The 17,249-nt window shown below is 38.0% G+C and overlaps 1 protein-coding gene across 4 annotated transcripts in view; it reads left to right on the forward strand.

Annotated features, from left to right (window-relative positions):
* LOC123598070 (serine/threonine-protein kinase TNNI3K) overlaps positions 1-17,249 on the forward strand; it is a 289,720-nt gene that overhangs the window by 225,599 nt on the left and 46,872 nt on the right. For 3 of the 4 annotated variants that reach the window (XM_045477849.1, XM_045477851.1, XM_045477852.1), the window contains 2 exons: positions 6,539-6,598; positions 9,698-9,867. In XM_045477849.1, coding sequence (XP_045333805.1) covers positions 6,539-6,598; positions 9,698-9,867 — 230 coding nt within the window. The remainder of the gene's footprint in view (positions 1-6,538; positions 6,599-9,697; positions 9,868-17,249) is intronic. The other variant, XM_045477850.1, reaches the window with a different exon arrangement.

A 17,249-nucleotide genomic window follows, 5' to 3' on the forward strand; every position in this document is an offset into this window, starting at 1 on the left:
CAGTTCTGCTCTTTACTGACGATAGTATCTTAGGTAAATTACTTCTTTTTTCTTTTATGCCTTTTCATGTTTGAAATAGAAATAATAACAAATGTTTACATTATAGAGCATATTGTAAAAATTCAATAGAATGCCCTATTTAATAAATGTCAAATTCTACCATTATTTTTATGCTCTTTCAGCCCTCCAATGAAATGTTAACATAATTTGGATATAATATTCCCCAAAGCCTATTTATTTATAATGTATTCTCTGACTGATTTGGGGAGGGGGAGAATATGAAACACATTTTATAATAAAAAACTCTCTATATGATAACATAGTTTGTGAATTAAGTAAAATGTAAATAAAACATAAAATCATTAATTCTGTCATTCGTTCAACAATATATATTGAATGCCTTCTGTAATCTGGACACTGCTAACATCAGTGGGAATAATGTAGTGACAACAGTAAATCCCTGCCCTCATGGGGCAGACATTCCATAAGAGATATAAACGACAAATAAAGAAATGTGAAAATGGGTATTAAGTCATCTGGTAATAAGAGCTATGAAATAAATCAAGCGAAAAAGGGAGCAGATAGCACTGGCTTGGGGGTTCTAAATATGGTGAACAAGGTAAAACTCTGATAAAGTAGCGTTTGAACAAAGACCTGGAGGAGGTGAAGGCACTGGTCAGTTCTGGTAGAGAGAATAGAGAGAATACTGAAAGCAAAAATCCATGGGAGCCCGGTGTGCTTGGCCTGAGGAGGTCAGCGTGACCAAGAACACAGTAGGAAGGGAAGGTCAGGCAGTCTAAGGGCAGGCTATGTGTGCCTTACAGATGAATGTAAGGGTTTAGGTTTTTATCCAGATCAGATGAGTGTAATTGGAGTCTTTTATAAGTGATATTACTTGATCTGTAGTACATTTTTAAATGATTATTTTGGCTACTGTGTTGGTTACTCTAGCTTTGTAATATAGTTTGAAATCAGGCAGCATGAGGCCTCCAGCTTTGTCCTTTTTCAAGATTGTGTTGGCTATTTGGAGTGTTTTGTGGTTTCATACAAATTTTAGGATCATTTGTTCCATTTTCATGGAAATACGCTTTTGGAATTTTGGTAAGGATTGCACTGAATCCATAGATTGCTTTAGGTAGTATGGACATGTTAACAATATGAATTTGTCCAATCCATGAGCACAGAATATCTTTCCATTTATTTGTGTATTTTTCAATCTCTTTCATCAACATCTTATAGTTTTCAGTGTACAGATCTTTCACCTCCTTAGTCAAATTTATTCCTAAGGGTCTTATTCTTTTCAACATAAGTAAAAATGGTTTTGTTTTCTTAATTTCGCTTTCTGACAGTCCATCACTAGTGTATAGAAATGTAACAGACTTTTGTACATTTGGTTTTGTATCTTGCAACGTCACTGGATTTTCTTATCAGTTCTAACAGTTTTTTGGTGGAGTCTCAAGGGTTTTCTGTCACGCCATCTACATGTAATATCATGCCATCTATAAATAGTGACAGTTTTACTTCTTCCTTTCCAATTTGGATGCCTTTTGTTTCTTTTTCTTGCCTAATTACTCTAGCTAGGACTCCCAATAAATACTAGGTTGAATAAAAGTGGCAAGAGTGGCATTCTTGTCTTATCCCTGATCTGAGAGGAAAAGCATTGAGTTTTTCACCATTGAGTATTATGTTAGCTGTAGGTTGGCTATCATGTTGAGAATACTTTTGATAGGCAAAGAACAGAAGCAGCAAAAGTAGTTACAAGGCAACTATACAACTACAAGAAAGAGATGATGATGGTTTAGATGAAAAATAGAGGTAGATTGTGGATAATTTTTTATTATGATGCAATTTAATGTAACAAATTTGAGCTCAGACAAGCTATCCTGTGCAATGGAACATGTGAGGTAATCAGGAATAAATAAGGTATTGCTTATTCTCAAAGCACTTTCTAGTTAGTGACATAAACACATAAATACCTAGTTATAACACAAGGAAGAATGAAGTAAATCTAAACAAAGTTGCAAAATTAATGTTTGGAATCACTTGAACACTTAACGAAGGATGTATCTTGTGAGTTGGGCCTTGAAGAGGGCAGAGAATTTCTACAGGCAGAGAATAAGAGTTAGATAATTCTAGTCTGAGAAAATAGTAACAATGTCCTACATTAGGCGAAAGACCTAATGTCAGTTCATTTTTTTAAGCCTACCTGAGCTGCTTAGTCAACTCCATGCATATGTGGTCCAGAGGTCAGCCAGAGATTTAAACAGAGTTTATATGCAGATCCTGGGGCTCCCTTTCTCAGACTCTTTTCTTCCAGAATCTCCCCTCATTTTCTAGCAGGATTCTAGGATGGCCACCAAGATCCCTGCCCCCTGGTATATGTGCCAAGGATAATCCCCTCTCCTTAAATATGGGCAGAACTCATGAATATGATGAAATATTACTCCTATAATTATGTTTCTTCATATGGCAAAAGGAAAAGCATCCTAGGTAGGCCTGATCTAATCAGATGAACCCTTTAAGAGCAGAGAATGTTTCTCCAGTTGTCACAGAGGAAGAAGAGAAACATGTCCTTGCTGGCCAGGAAGAAAACAAATGGCCATGTTGTGAACGACTTAATAGGGACCATGTGGCAAGAAACTGCATTCTCCAGAATCTGAGTCATCCCTGAATTACTATTGGCAAGAAAACAGCAACCTGAGTCATACAACCACAAGGAAATGAATTCTTAAAAAAAAAAAAAAAAAAAAAAATTTACATGTATTTATCTTTGAGAGACAGAGAGAGAAAAGCATGAGCAGGGGAGGGGCATAGAGAGAGGGAGACACAGAATCCAAAGCAGGCTCCAGGCTCTGAGCTGTCAGCGCAGAGTCTGACACGGGGCTCGTACTTGTGAACCATGAGATCATGACCTGAACTGAAGTCAGACGCCCAACCAACTGAGCCACCCAGGAGCCCCTGAAATTATTTCTTCAATAACCAGTGATCTTAGAAGAGGTCTTGAGCCTCAGATGAGAATCACAGTGCTAGCTGACACCTTGATTTTAGTCTGGTGAGACCCTGAGCAAAGGACCCAGTTATTTTGCACTCAATTCCTAACCCATGGAAACTGTAAGATAATAAATGGGTATCGTTTTAAACCAACTAAATTTGTGATAACTTGTTATAAAACCATAGCTAAAAAACTTTGATTGCCCTGAATTTTATCTTCTGGTTTTTTAATCAACCAAGCCTGCAGGCTTTCATAAGAATTTTAATTGTTCCCTAAGACGTAGATGAGGTCTGCCCTTAGGGTAGGTGTTGTAAAAAAAATTTTAAAGCAGAAAACTTACTACATGCCTTTCCTTTTTTCTAATTGACTCCCCTCCAGAATCTACCAGCTTTTGTTCCCTCTCTTCTGCCTTCAGATAGCTGTCTTTTATGTTTAGTCCAGAGTTTACAGCTGTCTGGGGGAGGGTCCATCTGCTATAAATGCTATCTGACCATTCAGTTTCTGGATACCCTTTGAAAGCAGAATGAATGTGATTTCCTGGTAGATTAGGAGCAAGAGTATGACAAAGAAGATTAGAGATTAGTCTATGGTTTTTGGCCTCTGTAAGTGAAAGGATGGTGTTGCCATTTACTGAAGCAGGGAAGACTATAAATATAAGAAATTGCATATGTGAATTTAGCCTAGGGAGTGTACTGGGCTAGATATAGATATTTGGGAGTTGTTTTTTAAAACCATGAGACAGAATTAAACCCTCAACAAATTAACTCTAAAGATAGATGAGAAGAGACCCAAAGCCTGAGTCCTGGTGCAATCCAGAATTTAAAGATAAAGAAGAAAAGCAAAATTAACAGAGGAGACTGAGAAAGAGCAAGTGAGAGAAGAGAAAAATAGTGAGAAGTAGTGACCTTAAATCCTATTAAAGAATGTTTCAGGCATAAATGAATGATTACCTGTATTTAATGCAGTGCCAAATAGGCTGAGCTTTGAAACTTAACCTTTGAATTTAGCAATGTGGAGACAGGTCTTTGTATCCTAAACAAGAGCAGGGTTAGCAAAGTGTTACAGGAGAAAACATGATTTGGGTGGAGGTCACATGGAAGGAATAAAGTAAAAGACTGTGAATTTAGGCAATTCTTTTGAGCAATTTTGGCGAATAGAGAAAATGGAGTAAGTCAAGAGTTTTATTTTGTTGCTTATTTGTTTTTAAGATGGAAGAATTAATAGTATGTTGGGATTAAATAAAAGAAACATTGGTGATGCAAGAAAAGTAGAAGGGAAAATTATTGTTAGAGCAATACCCTTGAAGATAGGCAGGGATAAGAATTGGCCTCAGATAGAATCAGGCAAAATTCATCCAAAAAAGTGGGACTGAAGGCAAATTATGTGAATTTAGGCATTGGTGAGTGGTCAATGTAGTAGTGGGAATTAGACATTTGAGGAAAGAGGAGAAGGTACAAGACAGGTCTGGAGTGTGAAAGAGTGAGTGAACTAAAAATGTGTAATCTCCCAAGGGAGTACTGAGGGTGCACTTGAGGTTAGAGTGAAATGATTTTTTTTTTTTATTGTTGAGAAAGAAAAAGAGAGAGAGAGAGAGTGCACACATGTGTGGGCGAAGGGTAGAGAGAGAAGCAGGGGGTGACGGGATTCGAAGCAGGCTCTGCAGTGACAGCAGAGAACCTGACGTGGGGCTTGAACTCACAAACCATGAGATTATGACCTGAGCTGAAGTTGGACACTTAACCAACTGAGCCACCCAGGCTCCCCTAGAGGGACATGATTTTGAAGTAAGTCCAGTCAGGATGGATTCAGTCAAGATTGGGATTTTTCCCAATACTGTATAAAAGGCATGATAAGGCAAGGGAGTTGAGGTAGTATGGAAGAGAGTGATTATGATTGCCAGTGAAATCTAAGCTAAGCACAGGAAGAAACAAGGTAAGTAAATGACAGTGAAAAGGTGGTAAGATGAACAAAAAATAGGGGAGATTAGATGAAAAGTAGGTAGATAGATAGATATGGACATACGTATGTACATAGAAAATATTAGCAAAAACATGTTTTTTTAAGGCTGAGTGATAGATACATGAAGGTTTATTGAATTGTTCTCTCATACTTTAGGGTATATTTGAAAATGTTCACAATAAAAAGTTGGTTTCTTAAAGTGGTAAGATTTGTGTAGTTAAAGATTGTTGGAGTCAGGGTTTCAGAAGAAGTAAGCTAGAAAGAAAGGAGATATAGAGCCAAGATAGTGATCTGATGGAAATTGACAGATTGGAGACACTGAAGGGTTGCAGACCTTGTTAGTAACAGGGTCTATCTAGGGAGCTATGTGACTACCTACCAGGAAGGTGGGGTGTAAGGTCAAGGCAGAAGAGGAGACAAAGGAACCCAGAGGTCAGACTATTGTGATGATGAGCTACATGGATATTAAAAGCAGTAAGTAGTGTTAGCATGGCAGGAAGCCAAACACTAAAGCCTTCAAAGAATGGGGGAGAATGACTGGTGGGAGAGCTTGATGAACCGGTGGTTTTTAGAGGAGAAACCATTCGGAAGTTGCAGGAACAGTAAGGAAGACCCAGAACTCTACTCACCCCATCACCTCCCCCACCAACCAGAAGGTACCAGGAATATGCAAGATAAAACAGCTTCCACTTGAGTGGGCTCTAGGGGAAGTAGTGTTCTCAGGGGAGGGCTAGATATTAAGGGAGAAATTGTTCTACTAAGAATCTAAATTAGTCGGTTACTGCACCTGAATGTTAAATTGGGCTATCCACCTCCTGGCAGTAAAAGTTACATAAAGGAGAAATGATAGGTTATATAGTCCTTAGGATCTGACAAAAGGAGGCATATAATTTCTTCCAAATAGAACAACACTTTCTAAAATTCCCAGAATTTTTTTCATAGATCCATAATCATTTTTGTATCCCTAGCAACTAGAACAAAGTTTGGAATATGCTCAGAATACAGTAAATGTTTGTTTAAGCAGACTCATCTGACACAGAAGTTCATAACGAACAATGTCTTTTAGGGCAGGTTTTTTAATATAAAAAGCTTATCTTAACCCTAAAATAGGATATAGTCATGAGGTTTCTATTGATCTTAGCTTTGAATCTGAGGTGGCATTTTTCAAAAATGAAGCTAATTATAAAATTTGCTTTAGTCATTCTTTTCCTACAGACACATTGTACAGTATATTATAAGGCACTGAGATAGTTAACAGTTTTTAGTATTCACTTTTATTCTTTCATTTTGAAGAGGAAAACCTGCCATTTAAAAGCATGCAAAGCTAATTAAAGCTTTTCCACTATTTCATTATCTGAATGTAGTTGCAAATTCTGACTTAAAACTCTTATCAGAAGGAGACTCAACATCCCTCCCTGAACAGCAAATGAACATTCAATTAACACTTCAATACAAGTGTATTTTAAATAAAAATATACTTCATTGTTAATCTCATTCTTTACAAATGCAAATACCCAATTTTAAAATCCAAAGAGAGTTGCCTCCCTTTTATTCTTTGGGGGAAAAAAGTCTTTTCTTTATTTACAGGGAAGACCCGAATTTTCTGAAGTTGTTACCAAGTTAGAAGAGTGTCTCTGCAACATTGAGGTAAGAACTTTAGCTTCTGAAATACGTCCATAAAAAAAGTCTTGAGTATCCAAGGGTGTTGGGCAATAAGTAAGATGGTGCTTCTAGAAAGATAGTAGGTATGGAGGTCTATAACTTCATTCATATTTTTAACCTGTTCATTAAGTTTCTAGGGTGGACTAACTGAATCTATAGGGATAAAAACAAATCCAGCATGAATCTAGGCCTTTCCAACAAATAATCAGTCAGGCAAATGGACACAGGTATGCCCAGCTTTAAAATTAATATGTCAAAACTTGAAAATACAGTAGTGACCCCTGGGGGGCTCAGTCCCTTAAGCTTCTGACTCTTGATGCAGCTTACGTCCTGATCTCATGGTCTGTGAGATCAATAGAGCCTGCTTGGGATTCTCTCTCCCTCTCCCTGTCCTCCTCCCCTGCTTGCTTGCAAGTGCATGCAAATACATTAGAAGTTAATTGTTTAAATCAACTTTTTTCTACACAAAAGCTCCTATATACAGTGAAACATAAATTAAATTTTAAGCCACTGTGTATTTATGCTCAATAAGAAAGGGAAAATTATCACTAAAATTAGTGCATAAATTAATTGGCATGCATTGCTTTTATACCACACATATGTTGCATAAAGTGATATATGTTGGTAATCAGGCTAATGGAATTTTCTTCCCTTAATATCAAGGAGCTGTTTGCTTTAATTTTCTCTCTAATTGCCTTAATTTTCTATACACCTGGTCAGAAGATAGGATTTGAAAATAAGTAAGGAAGCTAAAACATGAGCACTAATTCAAAAATAATAATGTATTCCCAAGGCAAATGAATGCTGCAAGAGAGGGGGGTGGATATCACACATATAGGCTCATATATACATATACATATGAAGGGAAGGGCCAAAACAGGGGAAACAGCATCAACCCGAGATTGCACAGTGAAATTCCAAAGTGGAACCATCCCACTTTTTTTCCCTAAAAAAAAAAAAAAAAAAAAAATCTCAACTTAGTGTCATTAGAACCCAGTTTATCGGGAAAGGGTTCCAGGTCTTCACTTACAGCCTGGAGTTCTGTCTCATAACTCTTACATTACTCATTACAGCCTGAATGGTTCTGTCTCATAACTCTTTACCAGAACTTCTAAAAAGGAAGCCTTGTATGCAGGAAGTAGCTTCAGTCTCTGGACATTAAACTTTCATTCCTTTCTCTTCGGTCCTGAAACATATATATTTGGTGGGGCTTCAGCAGCCCCTACCAACACGAGAATCTGCCAGAGGCCTTGAATGTTGAAAGACACTTTTAAGGCTTGAGTTCCAAGTGTCCTCTCACTCGGAACCTTTGAGTTTCCCAGGGCAAAACTGCTGGGGATATAGCCAATTAGATGAAAGAGATATCCAAGTCTGGGGAATATATCCAATTAGATGAAAGAGTGGATTCCAGAAACAAGAGACAATGGTAGGACTTCCTAAACTAGTTTGTCTTCTTATACTGACCAAGCCTCTTAGCACAATCTCCCCTCATAGAGAAAATGAATAACTATATGCAAGAGAACTTGCTGGACTGGGTTGTACTAAATAATGGACCCAAATCAGCTTTCAGGGGCTTGGTTTGTGGAATTCCATATCTCAGAAGATAAAATGATGGGACATGTCTAACAAGAATCAGTATAACATCACACACCAGGGTCAAAGAAACAACAGTAAGAATATCAAATGGTGGAGATATGGTTTAGGAGCATCATGAATGTCAATGGATGACAAACTCTGTGGGAGTTAGAATGTGAAGTAGCTGTCTTGCTACAGAATAAGGATGGGATTATTCCTCTCTCTTTTGAGATAGCCAAACAAAATAGTACCCAGTTTTGTCCTTTTAAAAGGATAATTATAACTGGAACACAAATTTTAGGGGAGAGATATCAGAATGATGAATGGATTGAAATCATGTATGTAAGAACCAATTAGAGGAACCAGGGGTGTTTGTCCCAGAGAAGAGAAAATCAGGATGAGTCCAAGAGCTGTTTTTTAAACATCTGAAAAATGATCACATGCAAAGGGATTGGCCTTGTTCTCTATGGGCCAACAGATAGAAATGAAGGGTAATTAAGGTTTTTGTTTTGTTTTGTTTTGTTTTGTTTTAATGAGAAAGAACTTTCTTTCTAATTGTCAGATCTGTCCTAAGATAAATGAACAGATCTGGAGGCAGTGAGTTCCCCATCACTGGAAGCTCCCCATCAGCTTGCATAGCTAACTTGGAAAAGAGGCACGGAAAAGATTCAATCATTGAAGAGTTTGAAGGTTCATTTCAACACTGACATCACATGATTCTCAGAGCTTTACTTAAAAATGTCTTGGCTACTGTGAAGAGCCTAGAATTTACATATATTATATTTTTAAACCCAAACCTACTGTCTACATGTCTTAGGAAATTATAATGTCAAAGCACTAATGTTCTCAGTTGGGTTAGGTAAAGTGCATAAACAGCAAGGTCGTCAGAAATTCAAGAAAACTACACTCCTATTTTTTCTCTACTCCTTCTCATTTTCTTCCCTCAATACTCTTCTATTTTCTAGCTACATTTAACTATTTGTAACTATTTTTAAAAATTCTCTCCCAAAGACTCTCTTTAGTCCTCATGCTTGCCAGACATTAAAGCATCCTTCATTTTATAAAATGGATGTATTCTTGGAAAAGTGTATAAATTCATTTTATGTAAAGGAAATAATTTCATATAAAGGGGATAATTTTAAGCTACAACTTAAAGGAACTCTGCCATGAATCTTATCACCATTGTGAAAAATGTAATCTTTTAGCCATTAAATAATCACCTTTTAAATATCTATTTTATGAATCTGATTTGAGCCTACCATGTTTTCTGAAAGATGAGTGTAAGTTTAAAGGGCCAGCTCTCAGCATAGAACTGGGTCAAAAAAGTAAATTAAGTGAGCCATGTGTTGCCATCAGAGGCCGATAGGAAAAGCCAGAAGCAAGCTGAGATGAATAGAAATTAAAAATGAGAAATCCTAGAATAGAAAGCTAAAATAAATCTATATTCTATTCTTTGCCCTAAGCCTGTTGGTTTTATTAAAGGATTGAAACTACCCCTTCTTCACTCAGCTGATGTCTCCCGCATCAAGTAACAGCAGTGGGTCTCTGTCACCTTCCTCTTCTTCTGACTGCCTGGTGAGCCGTGGAGGGCCTGGCCGGAGCCATGTGGCAGCTTTACGAAGTCGTTTTGAGTTGGAATATGCTCTAAATGCAAGGTCCTACGCTGCCTGGTCCCAAAGGTGAGTAGCAATCTAAGCAACAATCTCACAGTCCAGATGAATTCCAGAATCTCATCAAGATAGTTATCTGATGTGGTTAGTATCAATGGGGGATTTACCACCCCATGCCAAACTTTGAAGTAAGAGGATTTAGCCCATTTTTCTTATAATATTATATTAATATTATGGGACCAAAAAATAGGAATTCTATTATTTGTTAGTTTAGTAATTCTAAGTTTCAAGTAACAGCAGTTAACTCTAGCTTAAGTAAGAATTGTGTAGCTACAGCAACAAAGGGAATTTATTGAAAGGATTTTGTGGTTATCTTATGGAATCCAAGGAAGAATTCCTTGTGTGGCAACCAAGAAACAGCTTTAGGATCTGAGCACCAAAGGTTCAGCACACTGAGGATTACTCTATGACCCAGCAATTCCACTCCTAGGTATACACCCTAAAGAATTGAAAACAAGTACTCCAACAAATACTTGTACTCAAATGTTTAGAGCAGTCCTATTCACAATAGCCAAAAGGTGGAAACAATCCAAATATCCATTAACAGATGAGCAGATAAACAAAATGTGGTACACACACAATAAGATGTTCTTCAGTCATACTACAACATGGATGAACCTTGAAAACTTGCCTTCATTGGAAAGACACCAAGCACAAAGACCACATGTTATATGATCCTATTTATATGAATATTCAGAATAAGTGTGTGAGTCAATTCAGGCTGCCATAACAAGATACCACAGACTGGATGGTTTAAATAAGAGAAATTTACTTTTTCACCAGGGGAGACTGAAAGTCTGAGATTAAGGTGCCAACATGGTCAGACTCCAGTGGGAATTACAGATGCTCATCTTCCTTGCTCACAGATGGCCTTCTTCTCACTGTGCTCTCACATGGCAAAGAGAGTTCTGCAATTTTCACCTTTTTATAAGGGCACCAGTCCTGTAGGATCAGGACATCACTCTTCTGACCTCATTTAAACTTAATCACCTCCTTAAAGGCCCCATCTCCAGTATCGTCACATAAGGGGTTAGTGCTTCAACATACGAATTAGGTGGGAGGGTGACACAACTCAATCCATAATAGGTAATATGTAAACCCATTATAAAAAAAAGAAAAGATCAGATTGGTAGTTGCCAGAGGCTGGGGTGGGGATGGGAAATTAGGAATAAAGGCTTAATGAGTACAGGGTTTTGTTTCGGGGTGATGAAAATATTTTGGAACTAGATAGAGGTCATTGTAAAACATTGTGAATGCACTAAATGTCACCAAATAGTTTACCTTAACATGGTTAATTGCATTTATATGAACTTTACCTTAAAAGAGAGAGAGAGAGAGAGAGAGAGAGAGAGAGAGAAACTTAACTAAAGGAGCAAGTCAGAAAAAGAGGGAAAAAAAGTTCAACATTCTTCCATAGCAAGCTCTACCATTTACATGCCCCTGTTTCTCTCAATAGGAGATCTTTTTGTCTCTCAGCTTAATTGTAAAGCTTCAAGAAGAGATATATTAGTTATGTAGTGCCATAATAATTCTTTATAAAATGCATACCAAAATTCAACAATATTTGATCATAAGCTTTTATTTCTTGCTCATGTGCCTGTGAACTGCTTATTGGTGGCCTTGACTCTGAGCACAGATTTTATCCAGAGTTATTCCACATGTCTTTCTCTGTCCTCAGACCAGCAGCTACCTGAGACATGTTCTTCTCCTGGACAAAGGCTAGGAATTCAAGAAGACAGACCCAGCTTCACATGCTCATTTAAAGCCTATGTTCAAATTGCATCCTATGGCATTCTATGGGCCAGCTCTAGGGGCAAGTCACATAGCTGAGTCCAACATCCAATAGGAAGAGAAAATATATATACACAGCCTCTAATAGAAAGAACTGAAAAGTCACATGACAAAAGGCATAGATACAGAAACCATAATGAATTAAGAATAAATGGAGTCTGCCATGAGAGAGAGAATGTGATTGGCCTTTTTTGGATCAAATGGCCACTGCTGGTATAAGCAACATGATTGGAGTGGCAGTGGGGTCATATTTCATTAATATAAGCATGGCTGCCGGGAACCCCTGTTCTGGATGGGAAACAGAAAAGACATTTACTTGTAAGCTGAATGGATACCCTACTGCATATATACTGCAACCTATGGAAATCTGAAAAAAAAAATGGCTTAAAATATCTGTTCTTCTGCATGAGCTCCTGAGCATTTACACATGAGCTGCTCTACATGTATACTCAGGCACACATATAAATGCCTACACACTCACTCACACTCTCCATCATCAGAGTAAGAAATTTTACCCTGAAGATGGAGAAGGATTATCTGGAGTTATCAAGGATCTTATACCATACACAAATTGCTCATGTGGCTTTTTTAGCTGTAGTTATTATACTCTAGGTCTAACAAAAGAGTGGCAGCTACAGCTATGAAGAGATGGGAATCTGAATCATGAAGCCTTTAATCTACAGAATGTCATAAAATTAAGTATCAGCAGGTTGGTTGATAACCAGGCAAACTGGACACAATTCTTTATTAGATTCCAGTCTCATATAATTTCATAAAGGGCCCATAGGCCAAGATTAGATTAGGCTCAGTCACAGCATTGTCTTCTAGTTCCATTTGGTCTTCCTACTCTTTACTTGTGGTTTTAAAATGAATTCTCTGAATGGTCAGATTTTGATATTTCCAAAGCACAGTCACCTGAAGTATGTCTACTCTGAGGCAGAGGTTAAGAGGATAAGTTGTGGAGTCATACAGACTGAGGTTCACTCTCAGCTTTGCTATTTACCAGCCCAATGACCTTAGGCACGTTTCTTAAGTCTTATACATAAAATAGAGATAATAACACCAGCTCTTAGGATTGTTATTGAGAGAGGCAGTATTGTCACAGGAGTGAGTGATTGATTAAAAGATGCCAGTAGACCCAAGCAAAAAATACAAGTTCGAGGAATGTAGGTAAGTCACACAATTTACAATACAGAGACAGCTACACAGCATGGGAGGCACAGGTGTGCTCCCAATCGAGTGAGTTGGGGGTGGAGGGAATACAACTTCTCTGGCCTTCAAGAACCCCGAGAAATATACCACTGCTAATAAAACTGCTCAAATGGGGTGGGAAAAACCCATCAGGTTTTTTGAGATGTTCTTTTTGATAGTCTCATAAGATTTCTTCTACCTTTCTGGCCCTTCACAACTGTTGCAGAATTCTGCTAAGTCTTTGTCTCTCTACTTGGTTCAGGTTTCTCTTAACAATGTAGTACATCCTGAGTATTTGCTGTGAGGGTGCATTGAATGTCAGTGTGTTAGCTGTACTATCCCTCCAGCAAGTTCAGTCTCTGGACTGCTTGAAGTCAACTACAGAAATAGGTGAAGCATTTAGCTAAGCTGTCAGATTCACTAAAATAGGAATCATGTCTGTTTTATTCATAACTCTACCCCTAGTATCCAGCAGTATGGTTGGCATAAAGTCGATACATAGTAAATATTTGTTTCATAGATAAAGATTTGGATACATTGGCTCAACAAATTATAATTGTTATTAATTTTAAACATAATCAATGAAAAAGCTTTAATTTCTCTGTGCTTTCCATTTATATACCTATCACTATTGAGTGCATGCTGCATGCTGGATGCTATTTTAGACACTGAGTTGTCATCTAAGTAAGCCTTAGGAAGTAGGTATTCCAATTTTACAGATGAGGAAACTGAGGCTTAGAAAGGATAAGTCACTTTCCTGAGTTTATGGAGGCAGAGCTAGAATTCTCACCTAAGTCTCTTCTATGCTTACTGAATTTCTCTGGTGCAGGAGTTGGCACTTTTCAGAAGCTTGATATATTTTGCCAATACTCATATTTGTTGGACTTCTTCCAGTTTCTTCTGGAAGTCGGTCAGGGAAAGAATTCAGCTACTTCTCCTAAGCCTGCCTTTTCAGCTTTTATATATGAAAGACAGAGCAAGTGAGACCAGAGATCAATAGGTTCTTAAAGTCAAAGAGCCTGAGGATACAGGAACTGATGGAGTAAGCCCAGCAGGGCCACGAGTTTAACAGCCTGCAAGACAGTGGCTCTCCACTCTGGCTGCACGTTAGAATCACCCGGGGAACTTTTACAAGTACCAATGCCCAGGACTAATTAAACCAAAACACATGGGGGTGGCACCCAGACGTCAGAAGCTTGTAACATCTCCCAGATGATTCTAATATATCTCTGAGTATGAGAAGCACACTAGAAGAGAATGCTACAGTGCTAACCTGTCAGTCACTCCGGGGGAAGGGGATACGACCAAGGGGATAAACAAGGAGAGGCAAGTGAGAGCAGAGGTGACCCAGCAGCTGTAACCAAAGGATATCGTTTTGAAGGTTGACTACCTGTGTGGCCTCTCCCAGAAATCCTTGCAGTGTGCTAGTGACTGCTGATCTAAGAGACATCCTAACTCGTTAGAATCACACAGGTGGAATTTTTAGCCTGGCATCATGCTTTTAAGAGGATGGTGTAGTCCTAACTAATGTATGCTTCCAATTCTGGGTCTCACAGCCCTCAACAGTGCCTTTAAAATGGTGCATTTATTTTTCAGTTTTTGGTTATGAAGTTCATAGCCTGTACTTTTATGATGCATGATTTGGTGATGGTTTTGGTTGTTGTTCCTTTGCATATTTGTTTTTAATGATTATTGTTGTTCTTCCTAAAATAAATGTCAAGGTGGGAAATAGTCAGATATTTTTTTCCACAGGTTATAGGGATTAGCCAGTTCCTACTGAAACCACAAATTGCTGAAATCTGAGATTGAGGAAGGCGCTTCTGAAGTACTGCCTCTTTTAAAATATTTTGTGTCTCTAGATATATTTGGAAAACTAAGCATGTGGCTCTTGCTCCTCCCACTGGGTATGAAATCTCTCCCATCTTGGACATGGATTACATCATGTAAATTTAGAAATGACAAAGTGATACACAACCTTTCAGATGCGAAAACCAATTAGTGTTTGTGTGGGGCTGGGCTCTGAGAATAGAACGCCACGACCTAGTTAGCTGTCCAGGAGAAGAAAACCAGAGATCCAGGGACTGCAACTGTAAAACAGATACATTTGCAATTAATTTTTCACATTACGAAAGGGTCCATCTAAAGGTTCCTTTAAATAGAAAGCTTGCCGAGTGCACTTGGAATGCAATTTGACTTATAAAAGTTGAATGTAAGTTATAAAATTTTAATTTACACATAGTTTTTCCGGAATGCAGCAATTGTGTAAGATGATAGCACCCTGAAACTGATGTTCCTGGGAGGAATGAAAAAAAAAAAAAAAAAAAGGAGAGAGGTGAGAAGAGTGTGGCCATTTGCTGTTATGGAGCAGAATGTTTATCAAGTACAAGCAATAGTGTCTCCTTCTTATCAGCAAAGGTCAACACTCTCTTTTTAATCTAACACCTCTCCTGCGTGCATCTTTGTACTGAACCTTCCCTCAGGCTCTTTGAATGTGCTCTTCCATTCTTCATCCCCATTTCATCCCCAATTTATTTCTCTCACCAGCTCACCACAATCAGCAATCTCAACACTGTGCTCATGAGCACTTTCAGCTCCTCCTACCTTGCTTCTCTCGTCTTCATGAGTTTTCTTGTGATGTCATTTTAACCCTCAGCTCCAACTCTCACACACACACAGACACACACCCAGTTAACCCCCCAGTCCTTATGTCTCACATGACCATTCTGCTTCCTTTGTCTTTAACTTCTCTCCCCTTCCGGCTTTCTTCTGGCCTTAATCCACTTAACACTCTACTGCCAGCATGACCTTTCCTTCTGTAGAACTCCCGTTACATCATTACTCTACTTTGAAACCACCAATAATTCTCCATTACCTCTAAAATTAAGTGAAATTGTGTCATCCCGGAATCCAAAATGATCAATGGTACGTTTTCCAGTTACACCTCCTGCTGAGTATCATATGTTCCAATGGTTCTAGGCAGAGAGTGATACGGTCACTTCTCTTCTCAAATGCATGCTAGGAGTTTGGGATCTGTGTGAGGCACTTTTTGGTAGTCCCAGTGACTAAAGGAGGTGCAACCAGTGTTTAGTTTGGCTAAGGCCAGAGTATTGAACTTCCTACAATGTTTTGGACAATTCCACAAAATAAAGAATTATTCTGTACAGGGGTACCTCGGTGACTCAGTTGGTTAAGTGTCTCACTCTTGGTTTCAGCTCAGGTGAGAATCTTGTGGTTTGTGGGATCAAGCCCTGCATCAGGCCCTACATTGACAGCATAGAGCCTGCTTGGGATTGTCTCTCTCTCTCTCTCTCTCTCAAAATAAATAAACTTAAAAAAAATTATCCTGTATAAAATAGCAATAACATCCCCGGTAATGCACACTGTTAGACAAACTAGGAGTTCTACTATGTCCCATACATACCCTGTGTTGAACCTATTGTTAACCTATCCCCATACCCTATATTTTTTAACCTTGACACCCCCCAATCTTGTCAAAGTATTAATAAGCCATCAGTAATATCTCAATCACCTTAATCACTAGATCATAAGGGAGGCTTTTCTGGGGCTACCCCATCGCCACCCATGCCTTACTATGGGTCACAGAATTTTGTGCCACTTCATGCACTTACATGACTTGTCTCATAATTATTTATTTTTTTATTCTCCATTAACCCATAAACACTTCTAGGACAAAAATTGTCTTCTCTTTTGTTTTTATTCAGATGCCTATGATATCTTTTTTATAATTTAACTGTGGATGGTGAATACTAAATATGTTTATTTATAATAAATTAGAGGAATCATTAGTTGGGCTATGAATGCCATGCTTTGTATTTCTGCATTTTAAGTGAGTAAAACTCTACCATTCAGAGTTTTTGGCCCCTACATTCCTATCAAGTTCAGATATGTTCTTATCCAAACATAATGAACCGCCAAATCATTCAGATCTCTTTCTATACCACTCTGTCACCATTAGAGTATTAAATGTCTACCCACATTTTTTAATGAACAGAAGGATAGAATGGAGGTATCTGAACTCTGTGAGGAGAGAAGTGACTGATCCATTCATTCCCAGTGTGTTTGTAAAAGAGAGAGATTGCTATGAGTTAAGGTATTTAGGAGAGGTCTCACTGAAGATGGAGATGTCGTCCAGGTATAAAGAGAACAGGATGAACAAACATGAAATAATGATTATAAACTTTCTTTCCTTCTTTTCTAAAAAGAAGAAAAAAATAAGCATCCCTTCCCCAACTGATCTGTAATAGTAGTTCTTTTATTCATCAAGGATCTGCATTTAGATAGATCTCTTTTCAGCTTTTATATTCTGTCCTATTGGAATATTTGTTTATCCCTATGTCAACAATTTACAATTTTAATTACAGTAACATTTTTAAAGTCTCGATATCTGG

This window comes from Leopardus geoffroyi, chromosome C1, assembly GCF_018350155.1.
Source record: "Leopardus geoffroyi isolate Oge1 chromosome C1, O.geoffroyi_Oge1_pat1.0, whole genome shotgun sequence".
Classification (NCBI taxonomy): Eukaryota; Metazoa; Chordata; class Mammalia; order Carnivora; family Felidae; genus Leopardus; species Leopardus geoffroyi.